The sequence below is a fragment of the Gossypium arboreum genome, chromosome 12, assembly GCF_025698485.1.
Source record: "Gossypium arboreum isolate Shixiya-1 chromosome 12, ASM2569848v2, whole genome shotgun sequence".
Taxonomy (NCBI): domain Eukaryota; kingdom Viridiplantae; phylum Streptophyta; class Magnoliopsida; order Malvales; family Malvaceae; genus Gossypium; species Gossypium arboreum.
The window spans coordinates 16,788,953-16,805,657 of record NC_069081.1 but is presented as its reverse complement, the minus strand read 5'-3'; the positions used below and the strand labels follow the sequence as shown (position 1 = coordinate 16,805,657).

Genomic DNA, 16,705 nt, shown 5'->3' with positions numbered 1-16,705 from the left:
GTCAAAGGCTGCATTGAATTGAATCGTCACCCTGGTATTAGCCTCTCTTTGGCTATGGCTTCTATCCGTATTCAACGTACTCATTCTTTCTGTCAGACCTTCAAGTTCGGCCATATATCTTTGAGCTTTTTGTGATAACTCTGTCCCTGTCTCTGACTTCTTTTCATGAATGAGTTTATTCCTCGAGCTCCAAATGAACCACAATCTACAATAAAACATTTGACATTGTTCAGAAGTACTTCTCTTGAAGACCCAGGTAATCCAATCCCAGAAACTTTGAATCGTACTGTTAATAACCCAAGAAAGGTCTAACATTTGTCATACCTCTGATGTTATAGGACATTACCGAAAAACATGAGTGTTGTCTTCTTTTCCATTTCCACATCGAGGGCATACTGCATTATTAGTCACTCGTTTATACTTTAGATTGACTAGAGTAAGGATATAATTCCAGGATATTCTCCATATTGTAATTGTAATTTTTGAAGGTAGCTGTAGATTCCAGAGCTTTTTGTAGAAATCCTTTAGATCTGTCTGTATTAAAAAATTATTATGATTCGAGCTAGAGTCTTGTAATAGTTTGTAAACACTTCTTACTGAAAATTCTCCAGATGGTTCTCCTTTCCACACTTGAAAATTGTCATGAGGTGTTTCCACTAGAGGGATTTGCAAAATATTTTAAGCTATATCTTCTTGAAACGTACTATTAATTAGATCTGTCTTCCAAGTTCTTTTGTGGCTTCAATTAAGTCTGAGACTAACTTTACTCCTTTATTTTCATTTCTGTTGCTCCATTCATCTGTATCCTTTCTTGGAATCCAACAGTCATCCCATACAGATATTCCAGTTCTCCTTCTAGCTCTTCAGCACAGCCCATTCTGTAACAAGCCCTTTGTAGCCCAAACACTCTTCTGGGTAAGTGAAGGTAAGTTTCCTAATTGGGCATTAAGAAAATCTGAATACGGGTAATATTTAGCTTTAAGAACTCTCGCTAATAAGGAATTCGGATGATTAATGAGGCGCCAACCTTTTTTAGCTAATAATGCGATATTAAACTGGCTAATATTTCGGAATCTGAGACCTCTTTCTTCCTTCAAAATACAAAGGTTCCTCCACGCACACCAATGTATTCCCCTTTTGCCTTGTCCCTTCTGCCACCAAAACTTAGCAATAATGCACTCTAACTCAACACATAATGATTAGGTAATAGGAAACAGGCCATTGTATAGGTTGGAATGCCTTGGAGAATAGCCTTAATGAATACTTCCTTCCTGCCTTAAGATAGGTGTCTAGTGCTCCAATTATCAATACGCTTCTTAAGCCGATCTTTTAAATTCTAAAACGACTCCCTTTTCTTTCTTCCAACCATGTTAGGCGATCCAAGATAACGCTCCGGATCGTTTGAGCTTTACACCCTCAAAATTTTGACAACTACTTGTCTATCTTCCGCTGAGTGTTTTTGCTAAAAAAGACAGTTGATTTCTCAAAGTTAACACATTGACCCGAACAGATTCTATATTCCCTTAAAATTATCTTCAATAAAGTAGCTCTTCTACTAGTCACCTCACTAAAGAAGATACAGTCATCTACAAATAGCAAATGCGATACCTGTGGGCCATTTCTGTTGGCTTTTACTCCTTTCAGTAGTGCTTCTCTAGCTGCAAGTCGCATTAAGCAGGATAAACCTTCTTCGCATATGAGAAATAAAAACGAACTCAATGGATCTCCTTGACAAAGTCCCCTTGTTGGTTGGAACTTTTCTCCTATGTATCCATTAACCACAATTGAATAGGAAACAGAAGTTAAGCATTTCATAATAGTTTCAATCCAGTTTATAACGAAACCCATTCGAGCCATTATTTCCTTTATAAAATTTCATTCAACTCTGTCATATGCTTTACTCATATCTAACTTTACTGCCATGAATCCTTTTTTCCCCGGCCTCTTTTGATTCAGTGTATGAAGGATTTGATAAGCCAACAATACATTATCTGAGATCAATCTTCCTGGTACGAAAGCGCTCTGAGCCAAATCAATACATTTGTCAATAACTCCTCTAAGCCGATTTGCAATAACTTTTGCCAAAATTTTATAAATCACGTTGCATAAGCTGATAGGCCTAAACTGCTTCATATTAGAGGGGTTGGAAATTTTTGGAATGAGTACTATATGAGTAGAGTTAATCTGTTTAACCTCCGTACCTTCATTAAGGATTTGTAAACAAAATTTAATAACATCATCCCTAATAGTGTTCCAACACTTTTGATAAAATAAAGCCGGAAATCCATCTTCTCTTTGAGCTTTTGTGGATCCCATTTCAAACACTACTTCTCTAATCTCTTCCCTTGTGTATAGTGCTGTAAGTCTTTGATTTGATTATCCTCCTCGGAGATGTATCTAACAATTCCCGACAGCAAATGATTGTTGTTTCCTCTTACTTCTGACATAAATAAGTTCTGAAAATAAGATCTCGCGATACCTTCCATTTTATGAACGATCTTCGTTTCTCTCCCTTCTTCGTCTTTCAATTTATGAATAAAGTTTCTCCTTCGACGCTGTATCGCTTGGCTATTGAAAAATGTTGTGTTCCTATCTCCAAATTTCAACCAGTTTACACGAGCTTTTTGTTTCCAATAGTGTTCATTCTTTTCGATTTCAAAATTTAGTTGAATCTTTGTATCATTCATCTCAGCCAAATTAAAATCATCTCTTTCGGCTTCTATAAGTTCCGATAACCTGGCTGTAAGAAAATCCTTTCGCCTTCATTTGTCTATACGAATCCGACCAGCCGATTTTTGCAAACCTTCCTTTAAATTATCTAATTTTTGCAACAAATTTCCCGAAGATGTCTCCTAAATGTTTTTAACCTCTTTACCAAACAACTTCTCCATTATCCACCAGGCTTAAAACTTAAATACTTTCTTATTCGACCATTTTTCAACCTTTCTTGTATGTATTAAAAGGGGACACTGATCAGAGAAAGAGTGGATTAGGTGTAGAATAGTTACCTCAGGAAACATGGCCATCCATTCTTCATTTGCAACTCCTCTCTCTAACCGTTCTCGAATATTTGTCTCAGGTAAATTTCCCCTATCCCAAGTAAACCAATTTCCAAAGAACCCCACATCTATTAATTGACAATCTGCTAGAACATTGCGAAATATTTCCATTCTCCTTTCATCTTGAGGTAATCCTTCATTTTTTTCAAAACCATATATGATTTCGTTAAAGTCCCCACAAACAAACTAATGAATCTCCTCACTAGTGCATAAATTCCTCAATGCAGCCTAGGAAATATCTTTATCTTGTATATAAGGAGACTCGTAGAAGCCACTGAATCTCCATTTGCCTCTTACTTCGTTGTTGTCAACCATCACATCAATATGTCTTTTTGAATAGTTTCGAAGCATAACACAAATCTTATTTCTCCATGCCAGACATAATCCTCCTCTAGTACCCTCCGGATCAACTTCAATCCCAGTGACATAACCACAACTGTATCGAACTCTTTCCATCTGACTTTTGCATAACTTCGTCTCCATAAAGAAGACCATTTGGGGATTTTGTGTCTTCAACATATGCCGAAGTCTTCAAACTGTCCGTGGACTCCTCAATCCACGAACATTCCAACCTAGGATTTTCATTGCGCCTGGTCGTGGCAGCCGCTAATGATAAGTGATTAATCTCCAACAATCTCTTATTTCTTACCGCCGAGGTGTTAATCTCTCCCATTTCTATTAGCTTCTCCATGTCCCCTCTAGCTCTCTTCTTCCCTTCCTCTCCAATTAAGACTCTGTCTTCCAGGTCATGCTCCATATCAGTTAAAGCTTTATCTGTTAATAGCTTTTCCCCCAAGTGATTCAAGAACACCGACTTACCTTCCAGATTGAATCCCAAAACCGGATCAAAAGGCTGTCCATATCCTGGTTTTTTGTTTCCAACAGCCCGCAGAGTATTTCCTGTCATATAACTATCTTATTGATTTCCATTCAATTTCCTTTCACCTTCTTCTCGCACCCAAACACTGTTCATTGCAAAAGCCCTTCGAGATTGAGCTCACAACGATAAATCCCAGCCCATTTCATTAATTTCCACACCTAACGCCATCTTTGCTTCACAAAAAGAATCATTATGGCCCAAGCAACCGCAGTAGAAACAGAATAGTAACAGTCTTTCATACTTAAATCTCACATATGTGCAATTTCCACATAACATAATCTGCTTTTTCCTTTTTAACGGACGCCGTACATCAATCTGAAATCTTATTCTTATATAATTTCTATTTTCTTTCCCCAGATTCGATCCATCATATTCTATAAATTTCCCTATAAAGTTGCCCAATTGCACTGCCAAGTTTTTAGAAAAAAGACCAATAGGCACATCATGGATCTGTACCCAAAAAGGCGTCAGGATTAAGGGTACTTTTAATGGATCCTCCCCCCACTGTAATTTGTGTAACACTAATAGATGATTATTAATAGTCCATGGAGACCCTTTCAAAACCCTATCCATATCCATAACATAATAAAATTGAAACAAAAATCGTTTTTCTCCCAGATATCGAATTTGAACACCCCGGACAGAGTGCCATAGGTTTGCCATAGTGTTTTTTATTGCTGGGAAGTGAATAATACTAGCTGTTAAGAAACAACCCACTAACCTGAAAACCCCCGCTTCTCTATCTGTATTCGACTCTATTTGAATTTGTGAGACTGCTTCTTCATCTTCATTAAGTGTTAATCCCGCTAATTCGGTTTCCATTGATTGCAGGCGAAAGACCCGATCTTGGATACCACTTTGCTATGCGAGAGACATGAGAGTTTTTAAAGCACACCGCCGTCAAGCAAACAATCAACAAAAAGAAAAAGAAAAAAAACCTAAGGAACGTGCCAGAGAAGGCAGACTATTTCGTGCTAGGATAGCAGGCTTATCATATTCAATGTCGCTAAGTTTAAAGAAGATTATTGATATGAAAATTTTAAAATTGAAATAATAACATATTTAACTCTCAATAATTATATATTCAATCAATTTGATGATTAAAACAAAATTTAACTCTCAATATTTACAAATTATCTAAATTTGATCCTAATTATAAAATAAGTAATTAATCTTATTTTATTTTAAAATTGGGTTGATTGAATTCCTAATAAAATAAAGTATGATATTTGATATAAATTTGTAGGTGGAAATTGTGCAATTTTTTCGACCTCCCTTTGCCAACCTTGGTCACACAATCAAGAAAGATTTGTTTCTACACAAGAAAATAGTCTAAAATTGAACAATGCAACTGTTATACGTATAAGATCAAATCCAGTGGACCAATTTCATTACCTTGAATACAGCATAAAATTATTACAACATTAACACACTGAAATTTACCTCATTGCTACACTTCCCACGGGCTGTCACCCGTTGATGAATTCCCAGAACGTTTCATCATCTTCTGCAAAACTACCGTCCTCGCCATCCTAATATCACGGCTACAATTTTCGGCCTGTCGACCCAATTCCTCAATGGTTTTCATAAATGCTTCTAATTTTCCCTTGATCTCATTGATTGCAAGCTTCACTGCATCTTCTTCTCTAACTGCAAAATCAGCATTATGCAATAAAGATTCCATCTCAATTTCCAACCGGCTAATCAGCACTTTTATGTTTTCCATGTCATAGATTGTAATGCAGGAACCGATCTCCATTCCGATTATTAACTCCTTCTGCCCTTGCAGCTCGTTCTCATAGCGCTTCCAAAGCCAGTTGCACCATTTTCCGACCGAACCAATAGGAACCGCCATTGCACCCGCCAAAGCTGTGACAACAGGCGGTGCAGCTATGGCTGCTGCCACCACGGAGAAAATCAATACCGAAACAAAAGTGGCTACAAACAATACATTCGACACCCTCCTCCATGTTTTCAGAGATTCCATTTTCTTATCGAGCTTTCTCTTCCGAGATACCAATTTCCGTAGCATTAATTCCTGCTGCCTACGGACCGAATCAAACAGTATAAAGAACTCCTTAGTGAATGGCTCCTCAGCTGCTTTAAATTTCCTTAGTTCTTCTAAGGTCTTCACAAATTTCCTCTCATCATCCCCGACTTGTAAACCCACCTCTTCCTCGAAATTCTTAACAGCCAACTGAATGATTAACTGGTTGTTTCGAGCACGCTTGAGGCAATTCTGAAGAGCAGTGCAGAATTCTAAAGTCTTTTTAGTGTTGTCGAAGTATTCCTCAACCAAAGAAAACAAGTCTGGATTGTTCCATATATCTCTCTGACATTCTAAGATGATTTTCACCACTTCTTGGTTGGTTTCAAAAACACATCCAGTGACCTCTTTGAGTGAGTCAAAAGATAAAGCTTGAACACCCATATTAGCAGCCAGTGTGCCAATGACATCGTTGGTGCGTTGATGGAGGGTCGCATCAAATTGCTGCAAAGTCGAATCATTTCTACAAGCAGCCTCGTAGGAGCTCAAGTCTGATTCAATCCCAGAATCGCTCCTGCCTTGAGAAGATACTTCTACAACACCTCCTTTCGTTTTGCTAGATTTGCACCCCATCATAACTGATCAACAAACCCAGAAACACTGTAGTAACTAGGTTTACAGTGCTGAAGAAACTTCAAATTTAAGTGAAAACCCAGTAATCAAGTGGTCTCCTATGCCCTTCTCCAATGAAAACTTTTCATAAATCCAACAAATACAGCAAATTCTTTATTGAAAGTACAGCAAATTAACCAAAAAAAAATAAAGGGGGAAAGCTTGGGGGTAAGATTATAAAAACCCAGAGATAGTTTCCAAGTGTGGAGACCAATTAGATCGAGATGAGAACAAAATCAAAATAATTATCCCCAAAGGTTAAAATATTAAATCTCTCGTATGTAATCGCAGAAATGGATGAGCTAAAATTACCTGAATTTGAAGTGGAAAGTCTTAAGAATTGATGGTTTCTCGATTCCTGATTTCTTCTCTCTTGAAATCCTTAGCAGATAATAGAGCTCGAAAAAAACGAAGCTGCTACGATCCAGTGTACTCAAGGAGGCACCCAATAGCATTAGATAAGGATTTCGAGAGGAGAAAAGAAAGGAAAATGAGAGAAAATAATTGTGAGAGAGGGGGAAAGATAAGAAGAATGAAGTCAAAAGTGTGCTTTATTACTTATATTCTTTCCAACAACCGTAAGGTGTGCGAAGGGTGAGAGGAGAGCAGGGTTTGATTGTAGGAATGATGAGAAAAGTCAAAGAAAGAAAATTGAATTAGAAAGCTTTAGGACCAAAGCCAAGTGCCTGGACACAAGGCGGAACCTTCCAAGATACTACTTCGCTCAATGTGGCCCTATATTCCACAAAAAAAAACATCACTTCTAGACTTGGAAACATTCAAAATTCATAACTTTTCGACGTGCTAGGTTTAAAAATAGGTAAATTAGTATCTTTTTCAATAAAAATTATAAAATAATTTTTAAAATTTAAAATATTTATAAAGGTTTCAAAATTTATATTTTTAAAAATTATAAAATTTCTAAAAAATTCTAAAATATATATATAAAAAATTTAAAAATAAAAAAATTATAGAATAATAATATTGGGATCTAAATAAGTATTCTAGTTTATCATATTAAAGTATTATTATTATTATTTTGCTTTTAAAAAGTTTTCAAATATATATGGTTTAAAATTTATGTGCTCTAGCATAAAATTAGTTATACTATAACAAGATTTTAATTTGGCATGTTTAATTTTAAATTTAACTCGAACAATTTCACTCGATTCGACTTGACTCGAATCTCATTTCACTTGTCTCGATTTAAAAAAAAATTTAAATCGAGTTAGGATGATAAAATAGGACTCGTCAACTCAATTAATTTGAAATTTTTTCACTTGATTCGATCGAACGCTCACCCTTAATTGTGAGTGAGATTGAAATAAAAAAAAATGTTAAGGGCTGAAGTGAAAAAACCACAAAACGTTGAGGATGAATTTTAGAATTAAACCTAAAATTTAATTTGACAATTTATTTTAGAAAATATTGTGATTTAAAAATTAATTTTGTGTCATAAACACCAAAAGAATAAAATAAAATATTAGAATTTAATTTGATAGAAATAATATTTTTAATAAATATATCATTTATAAATAAAATGATAGCTATACTTAGTTTGTAGATTTTATTCTTTCGTTAATAACAAAAATACTTTTTATAGAAGTAATTAGGGATAGCAAGGGGATAGGTCCAATTTTGATCCAAAGTTCCATTTTGACTATCCAACTCCAATCCCATTTTCACACCATTTTTTATATAAAAAATTTAAAGATATTAGTTTAGAAAGTAGTCTTGGAGAGTTTTAGAATTAAAACAATTAGGGGTTAAATCTAAATAATTAATATAACGAGAGGTAATTTTGTAAATACTCCAGGCAAAGCGAGGTGGGTTTACACTAAACTTGAGCCCGACTATTTTCTAAATTTACCTAATCCACCTCAAACCATTTTTCCCCCCTAATTCCACCCTATTAAATCAAATCCAATCCAAACCGTCCTATTTTAGTATAGAAATTATTATAACTATTAATTCTGCCCACGTTTAAGAAGGATTTAACTTTTAAACAACTAATGAAAAAAAGGAATACTGATTATTGATCTAGTTTGATTAATGGTAAAATGGACAATTTATTCTATATCAAATTATAAATATTTTGTTGATTCATAAAATAAACACCAAATTAATCAAAGATAAAAAAATTATAGTGATAAAAATTATTTTTATGAATTTATTGTAAGACATAAAAAATGACTGAAAATAAAGACAAAAATTATTATAATTTGTTTGTTCTTGAAAATATTTTATCCCTAATCACCTATGAGAATTATGAATATAGATTTCTTTCAATTTAAGGGATAAAATGGCATGTATAGAAATGCAATATTTTTAAATAATGTAAAACACTGTGGTCAAGTTTTGACTAAAATAGATATCTTGATAGTGATAAAAGAACAAGTTGAGTTAATTATTTATTTTTAATTAAATTATAATGTAAAAATTTAAAGGTTACAATTTGTTCAAAATTTTTGTAATCTTCAGATATTTTAAATTTAATCTCTATATTTTATTTTAAAAATTTAGTCTTTCTACTTTTGAATTTATAAATTTTAGATCTATTTGTTAACACTTTAATTAGAATGCTAACAATTCTTTATAAGAGCTCATGCGAGAAATATAATGGCACTAACAAATTTACACAATAAAAGAATTTTAATAGTGCTAACAATTCTACACCAACTCTTATAAAAATACATTTAGGTTGGTTAAAAAAATAAAAATGTTATAAAGATCTATTTATCATTCCCATTAACATTGTAATCAAATTAAAAATAAAATATTATATAAGCTAATCACCGTGAAATCTTTAAAAGAGCCTGTGCGAGAAATATAAAAAGTCAATGATAGAAGATGAAAAAGAAGACCATTTTACACAAGAAGTATGAACCAAAGACTCAAATGTTTTTTTAAGTGTGCAAATAATTAAGTAAAGAGTAAAGAATACCAACAGTTACTAATTTTAATTTTAATGATAAAACAGTTATTCAACTTTTAACTCAATCACTAAATTTTCGAAAAATAATAAATCAATCACCGCTAACCATTTTTCATTACAGATGTAAAGGGAGCGGCCATTTTCCATCATTCTCTCCTCCTCTTCTCTCGTCTCCCTCCCCCTATCATCACTCTCCCATCCCTCTCCCTCTTCCCCACCATCCCTCCCCCTTACTCTGATTCTTTCCCTCTCTCCCACCATCCCTTTCCCACTGCTAACCCACCCACCCTTTAAGCCTCTTGACTTTGTCTCCTAAAACCATGGGTTATGTTCTTCCCAACCAAAATTCTCAGTTAAATGAATAAAAAAAAAAGTATTGTTCTTAATTAAATCAAAGTTCATGTATAATTTTGAGATTTATATCTAAAAATTTTAAAATATTAAAATTTTATCAATCACATTTAGTAGAGTTTGAAAATGAGATTATTATCTTTTAGAAGAATACTACTTACTATAATTGTTTTATAATACAATCAAACACAATTTATAATTGCTAGATTTGTTTAGGTGATAAATTTGAATATTTTTAATTATTTAAATAATTACAAAAATGTTATTTCAATTAATTAATCAGTTAAATAATACTTTTAGTTATTCTAAATATTTTATACTATCTCAAGACGAATTATTTGTCGTAAACTAATATCTTAATTTGCAAAAATAAAATAAAACAAAAAGTATAGTGGAAATCTAAATATTAACATTATTTTACTTAATTCTTAATATTTATGACGAAAGCCCACAAATATCTTAATATGTCATCATTCTCTTTAAGTTAATCACTATTGTTGAGTGATTGATTATTCTAAAAAACTTTGATACAAAATAAAAAAGAGCATGTGCACAATGATAGATTAAGAAAGCTTACTTGAGAGATTAAATAGAGAGCTTGAGTCAAATAAACATGCTCCCAATAACATTGATATAATACTAAAAAAAAAATATATGTATTTTTAAAATATTAAAAATTTAATATAAAATTTTATTCAAATTTCTTTTTAAAGCTATCGGTTAAGCGGGAATAGGGGATCCTTATCGCCGCTATTTTCTGTTACATTGTTATTTGCGGCAGCCATTCACTGCGATTGATTTGAACTTTGTTTATATCGCTGCGCCACCGCTATTTGGACCCCTGATTTTGATTGATATTATTTTGATTCCATTACTAAATTCTGATTAATGGGTTCTTTTAAAAGTTTTTAACACCTATTAGCAGGAGCCAGGAGCTATGATTCGATTGTTTAAAGTAAAAGAAAAGCAGAGAGAAACTGCTGAAAATGCAAAGGATGAAGCCGTCAGGAGAAAGCAAACTGCGGGCGAGTTGCGTTTACACAAAGGTTTGCTTGTTTACTCAATCCATGTCTTATTTTATTTTCCCCCTAAATCCCCTTCATTTTTGTTGCAAAATTCTTTAGCTTTCTTAAAGATTGAATGAGATTGAGCGCTGAAGCAACTGGATTTAAGAGGATCGGTTTGATCTAGGATCCAATTAGGCAATCAGAGGTTAATCAATTTGAATGTTATGCTTGATTTTGCCTTAAATTTGCAGACATTTCTGAGCTGAACCTACCCCAATCCTGTGGCATAGCATTTCCTAATGGAAAGGATGACCTGATGAACTTCGAGGTTTCGATACGACCTGATGAAGGATATTATCAGTAAGAGCTTTGTTTCATGACTCGTATCTTAAACCAAGTAACTTGGTTGTTTTCTAGCAATAATATTTTGGTTAAATCTGTTCTTAGAAGTGGAAAAACTCTTGTTTCACATACAATTCGGCTTATCGCATTTAATAATTTGCCCAACTTACTGCTGTTTTCGCAGCGGTGGCACATTTTTGTTCTCCTTCAAGGTTTCTCCCATCTATCCACATGAGGCACCCAAAGTTAAGTGCAAGACAACGGTAGGTCCCCTGATCCTTGTACCCAAATCGTGTTGGTTTATGTTCTGTTTTGGTTATAACCTGGGTTGTTTGGTGTTGTACTCCGATTTCCAGATCTACCATCCAAATATTGACTTGGAAGGAAATGTTTGCCTTAACATCTTACGTGAAGACTGGAAGCCCGTGCTTAATATAAACACAGTAATCTATGGACTATATCATCTGTTTACGGTAATGGCTATTGTATTTCTATGAATTTGCTGCCATCTTTTCCAAGTATTTGTATCCATATGATATTTGAATCTTGTGTGAAGGAACCAAATTACGAGGATCCTCTAAATCATGATGCTGCTCAAGTGTTGAGGGATGATCCAAAGTTGTTCGAGTCTAACGTGAGATGGGCTATGAAGGGTTGCCGTATCGGAGACACCTTTTACTCACAGTGTATCTAGCTTTTGCGAGTGTAACGTATGTCACTGAGGGCTTTAGAATGTGACATTCACCGTAAGCTCATACTGATGTCGTTGCTGTTTGCTTTGGTGTAGCAGGAAACCGCATGTGCTTGTTCTATCTGGAATTGGACTTCGTCTTTGCAGCTCTCCTTTTAATTACAATATTCGAAAAACCTTTACTTATAGCTTTGTAATTGTGTATCTTTGCCCTGCACCCCTACCTTTATTTGAAAATACCCAAGATTCGTGTGGTTTTCACACAAGGGCTTCTCTCCTTCTATATTATAATAACTTGCGTCCTTTGTTTCAACACAAGATTTGGTTTCTGTTTTACCATTTTCTTCACCTCTCAAGACTTTGAATAAAAGGAGAAGAAAACATAAACAAAACCTGGTCTCCTACGTACCAATGCCGCCAAGTAATCACAAGACAAATGAAAACAAAGAAAATGATTGAAGTTTTCTTCCCGAAACTAATTGTCACCATACTAGCTGCAGTCTACTGTGTATATATACGTATTGTTATTTTTATATATTAAATAATGAGATTAAAGATAAAAATATTTATAAAAATGAAATTTTAATTGAAATGGTAAAAAATTATTTTAAAAATATTGGTGATATCAGTTAAAATATTATATATGTAAAATTTACAATACCAAATAAAAAATACTTATCAATTATATAAAATTTTATTTAACAAGTTTCATAAATACAATCCATCATCAAATTAATTCAAAATAAACAAGTAAAAAAAGATCATAAATCAAGGTTTATAGGTTAAAAGAGGCCTTATGAAAAAAAACCAATTGAGCCCCTGCACTAAATTCGCACCCAATTAAGCTCTTGCTGTTAATAAAAAAATCAATTAAGCCCTTTCATTAACAATTTCATTCTTTGACCATGTTGATCGTTAAAATTAGTTGATGAACCAATCAAATGGTGACATGTGAAAGCTTCTGATTTAAGCTTGTATCTCTCATTAAAAATTATAGATTTATGAACTTTATAAAAATCTAATAAATTATAATTTTTTTATAAAAATCGTAAAAAGCTTATAAATGTTATAAAAATATAATAAGTTCTAATAAATTATAAAAATATTTTTAATAAAATTATAAAATATATGTAAACTACAAAAATTCATTTATTGGTTCCTCATTTTAAAAATTAGACCCTAAAATAAAAATAAACACATGACATTAGATCAACTATTGGAGAATAATTGTCATAATCAATATTGTTTAAATTGAATTGGGTAAGCCAATTGAATTAGTTGGCCGAAATCAATAAGGCTATTGGCCCAAAGAAAGCCATAGATCGATTGGGTCAAGAACTGTGTGGTTAAATCAGATTGTTTTATATTTTAATTTTTTTTATCTTTTAATGATTTATTTCATGGAACCAAACTGATCGGTCAAACCAATGAATTGGTGACTTGATCGGTTCGACCACCAGTCTAATTCTGAAAATCTTGATCAAAATATTTTTTGCTGACATATGCTAATAGTTGAATAATGAAATTTGGTTTGATAATATCTCACTGTACCAAAAAAAAAACTTTGTATCTTACATGCTTAGCACATGATTTTTAACTTTTCAAGGTCCAAACTACTAAATTATACTTAAAAGTAGGATATAAAAGTTTTAAAAATAAAAATAACAATTTATCAATAAAAAAGAGGATCATGCAATTATCGTTTTATTTGCGAAATATCGAGAACATTTTATTCAACATGAACATGATCCTAACGACCTGACGACTCTTTCCATTATTCAATGGTTGTTCTGATGTCATGTGTTTATTATAATTTTAAGACTTTAATTTTTTTATAATTTCTAATTTTTTAGTATTTTTATATTTTTATATTTTTTATTTTATTTTTGAGTTTTACAAAATTTTAAATATTTTAAATATGTTTTATCAATTTTATACTTTTTAAAATTTATTAGATTTTATAAATTTTATAATATTTATAAGTTTGTGTGATTTCTTATAAATTTTAAAATTTTTAAAGTTTATATCAATTTTAATATTTTTATGAGAAAATATAATATAAAATAAAAAGTTGTCATGTGTCACTAATAAATTGGTTTGTCAATTAATTTTATCGTCAATTAATTTTAACTATCAACGTGGTAAAAAATAGAAACCGTTAACGTAAGGGCTTAATTGATATTTTGATTAATGACAAGAACTTAATTGGGTGTTAATTTGGTGTATGGGCTTGATTAATTTTTTTTAATTTTTTTTTCTGTTAAGGGGTTTTAGAACTTATAAGCCTAAAATAAATAATTTATTTTTTAAAAATTTTAAATCGTAGTCATCTTTTAAAAAAAAGACATAGGTTGATTTTTTTTTTCAATTTTAAACAAATAATTTAATTTTGAGACGTACACAGCTCACAGTCCGTCAATGATAAAAGAATCAGGGGCTTTAAATTTCCTTTATATATATTTTTCTTTTTTATTTGTTACCTATCGAGCCGGTTTTAATTAGAAAAAGTCAAGCCTTTTAAAAAATTTCACTTACAACCTTTGGATAGCTTTGTCCAAAAGCAAACAGAATTTTACGGTTTGGGTATCTTAAAAATTTATCAACGAAAACTTCTTCGTTCAGGTAATTTTTTTATATATATATATATATATTAATTTATGTGAGTAGTTTTTATTTATTTATTATGGTAGTTATTTATTTATTTATTATGGTTTTATTATGGCTTAATAAGTAAATGAAATTAGAGAAACATCAATGATAAACATGTTTGAAAGGCATGTGTATCTTTGACTCCTTGGTATGTATGAGGTATGTTAAATAAGTATGTGTATAATGGGATATTCGATATGTCTAAGATATGTTTAACAAATATATGTTTATGCGTGCTATGTGATATCTGATTGTTATCTTCGTTGAATAATGTTTTGTGACACAATCGAATAATATTGATGTCAAACATGGTTTGAGGTACGTATGAATGTAACTTCTCGATCTTGGTGATATTTTGGAATGTGTATATATTTGTATATACTTGAGATTGTGATACCTTATGATGATAATGCCAATTCATTTAATTATAATTTATTTTAATGAATTATTGATAAAGAAAAGAATGCCCTATTAACTGTGTTGGATAGAGTTATGGGTATAATTGGCATGTCATAGGGTCTGTTTGATAGGTGGGAGATCCACGCTTTATTTGTGTTATATTCAGCACCTTGTGCGTGTTATATTCAATGTTTTATGTGTGTCAATTTGATTTAGGTCTTTATGTGTGTTATACTAGTGTGGTTGGTGGGATCGATGTATTTATGCTTGACTAGCACTTTAACGCATGCATTAGTGTACTGGTGGATTGATCCGTGTATCTATCCTCAAACTCGAGTTAGTTAGTGGTCATAATAATAAAACGAATGTGAATTGTAAATAATAAAGGATTATGTTATAAACTTAAATATTGAGATCGATTGTGTTATAAGAAACAATATGCTAATTCCCTGAGGGTTCGTTGATATTATTGACAGTTAAAACTTAGGAGTATAAAACGAATACCTTGCGAATGTTTTAAAGTTGGATAACATGAAATCTTATGTAATTCAATGATTTTTACCTACCTTGCTCAAGTTAATTTCAGTTTATTTGTATTGATTTCAAAATTATGTTAGCATTGTTAAATATCCAATACTCAATGTACGGTATATGTTTGTTTAAGGAACAGGTTCAGGATGGCTTTTGGTAAAATTCGAGACTGTTAACAACAGCAATAATGAGAAAATAAGAATTCTATCATATCATTAATTGAGTTTAAGGGGTGTATTTAATACAAACGCTGCTATTAACTAACTAACAGTATTAATCGTTTAACTAATCTTGTTTAACAACATAACTACTGTCTACTAATACTAAAGCTATTCATAACATGCCCCAAGCTTTATCAACTTTCTTCCCTACTCAAAACTTCACGATTGTTTGGCACCACTCGCAGCTGGCTTTTAAACTTGCTGAATAAACCTATTGAGAGAGGTTTTGTCAAAATATCAACAATCTGATCTTGACTGGATATATGTCCTACTTGAAAGGATCTATCTGCAACCTTCTCTCTTACAAAGAATAGATCCAATTCGACGTGCTTAAACTTGGAATGCATGACAGGGTTGCTTGCAACTGCAACAGCAGCTGAACTATCGCACCAAACCAATGTCTTTGTTTTAACAGGAGCACAAAGCTCAGACAACAAAGACTGAATCCAGACCATTTCGGTAGTGACATGAGCAAGACTTCTGTATTCTGCCTCTGCTGTAGACCTGGAGACTACTTGATATTTTCTAGAGCTCCAAGAGATTAGATTGCTACCAAAGAAAACAAAAAATCCTGATGTGGATCGTTGATCATCTGAGTCAGACCCCCAACTAGCATCTGAATATCTTTCTAGTAAAAATTTTGTAGGCCGAGTAAACTGCAATCCATGACTCAGAGTCCCTTGCAAGTATCGTAGGATCCTTTTTGACAGCCTTAAAATGAGAATCCAAAGGGTTGTGCATAAACTGACAAACCTTATTAACAGAAAAAGGCAATGTCTGGACTGGTAATAACAACATATTGGAGAGCACCAACGATACTTCTAGAAAGATGCTCATGTTCAATGGGACTACCCTCATGAGCAGAGAGATGGTAGGTAGATGCCATAGGTGTAGGAGAACTGTTTGACTTGTCCATGGAAGCTGTTTGAAGTAAATCTTGAATGTACTTCTACTGACTAAGAAAGACACCATTTGATGAAT

The 16,705-nt window shown here is 32.5% G+C and overlaps 3 protein-coding genes across 6 annotated transcripts; 1 reads left to right on the top strand and 2 right to left on the bottom strand.

Moving 5' to 3' along the window:
• Positions 1–1,431: 1,431 nt before the first annotated feature.
• Positions 1,432–1,857, bottom strand: LOC108485199 (uncharacterized mitochondrial protein AtMg01250-like). Its single transcript, XM_017789040.1, has one exon. The coding sequence runs from the start codon at positions 1,855–1,857 to the stop codon at positions 1,432–1,434; it is 426 nt and encodes a 141-aa protein (XP_017644529.1).
• Positions 1,858–5,247: 3,390 nt separating this feature from the next.
• LOC108486742 (UPF0496 protein At2g18630-like) lies at positions 5,248–7,304 on the bottom strand. 3 transcript variants are annotated; one of them, XM_017790951.2, is made up of 2 exons: positions 6,911–7,304; positions 5,248–6,564 (listed from the first exon to the last, which is right to left on the bottom strand). In XM_017790951.2, the coding sequence occupies exon 2, from the start codon at positions 6,560–6,562 to the stop codon at positions 5,390–5,392; it is 1,173 nt and encodes a 390-aa protein (XP_017646440.1). In that variant the 5' UTR covers positions 6,563–6,564; positions 6,911–7,304; the 3' UTR covers positions 5,248–5,389. The 3 variants fall into 3 exon arrangements, with proteins under 3 accessions (XP_017646440.1, XP_017646438.1, XP_017646439.1); XM_017790949.2 differs by having other exon boundaries at positions 5,248–6,679; positions 6,911–7,233; XM_017790950.2 differs by having other exon boundaries at positions 5,248–6,664; positions 6,911–7,233.
• Positions 7,305–10,581: 3,277 nt separating this feature from the next.
• LOC108485579 (NEDD8-conjugating enzyme Ubc12-like) lies at positions 10,582–12,242 on the top strand. 2 transcript variants are annotated; one of them, XM_017789438.2, is made up of 6 exons: positions 10,582–10,930; positions 11,143–11,251; positions 11,418–11,496; positions 11,590–11,706; positions 11,790–11,943; positions 12,024–12,242. In XM_017789438.2, exons 1-5 carry the CDS (start codon positions 10,822–10,824, stop codon positions 11,925–11,927), a joined length of 552 nt encoding a protein of 183 aa, XP_017644927.1. In that variant the 5' UTR covers positions 10,582–10,821; the 3' UTR covers positions 11,928–11,943; positions 12,024–12,242. The 2 variants fall into 2 exon arrangements, with proteins under 2 accessions (XP_017644927.1, XP_017644928.1); XM_017789439.2 differs by having other exon boundaries at positions 12,021–12,242.
• The last annotated feature ends 4,463 nt before the right edge of the window (positions 12,243–16,705 follow it).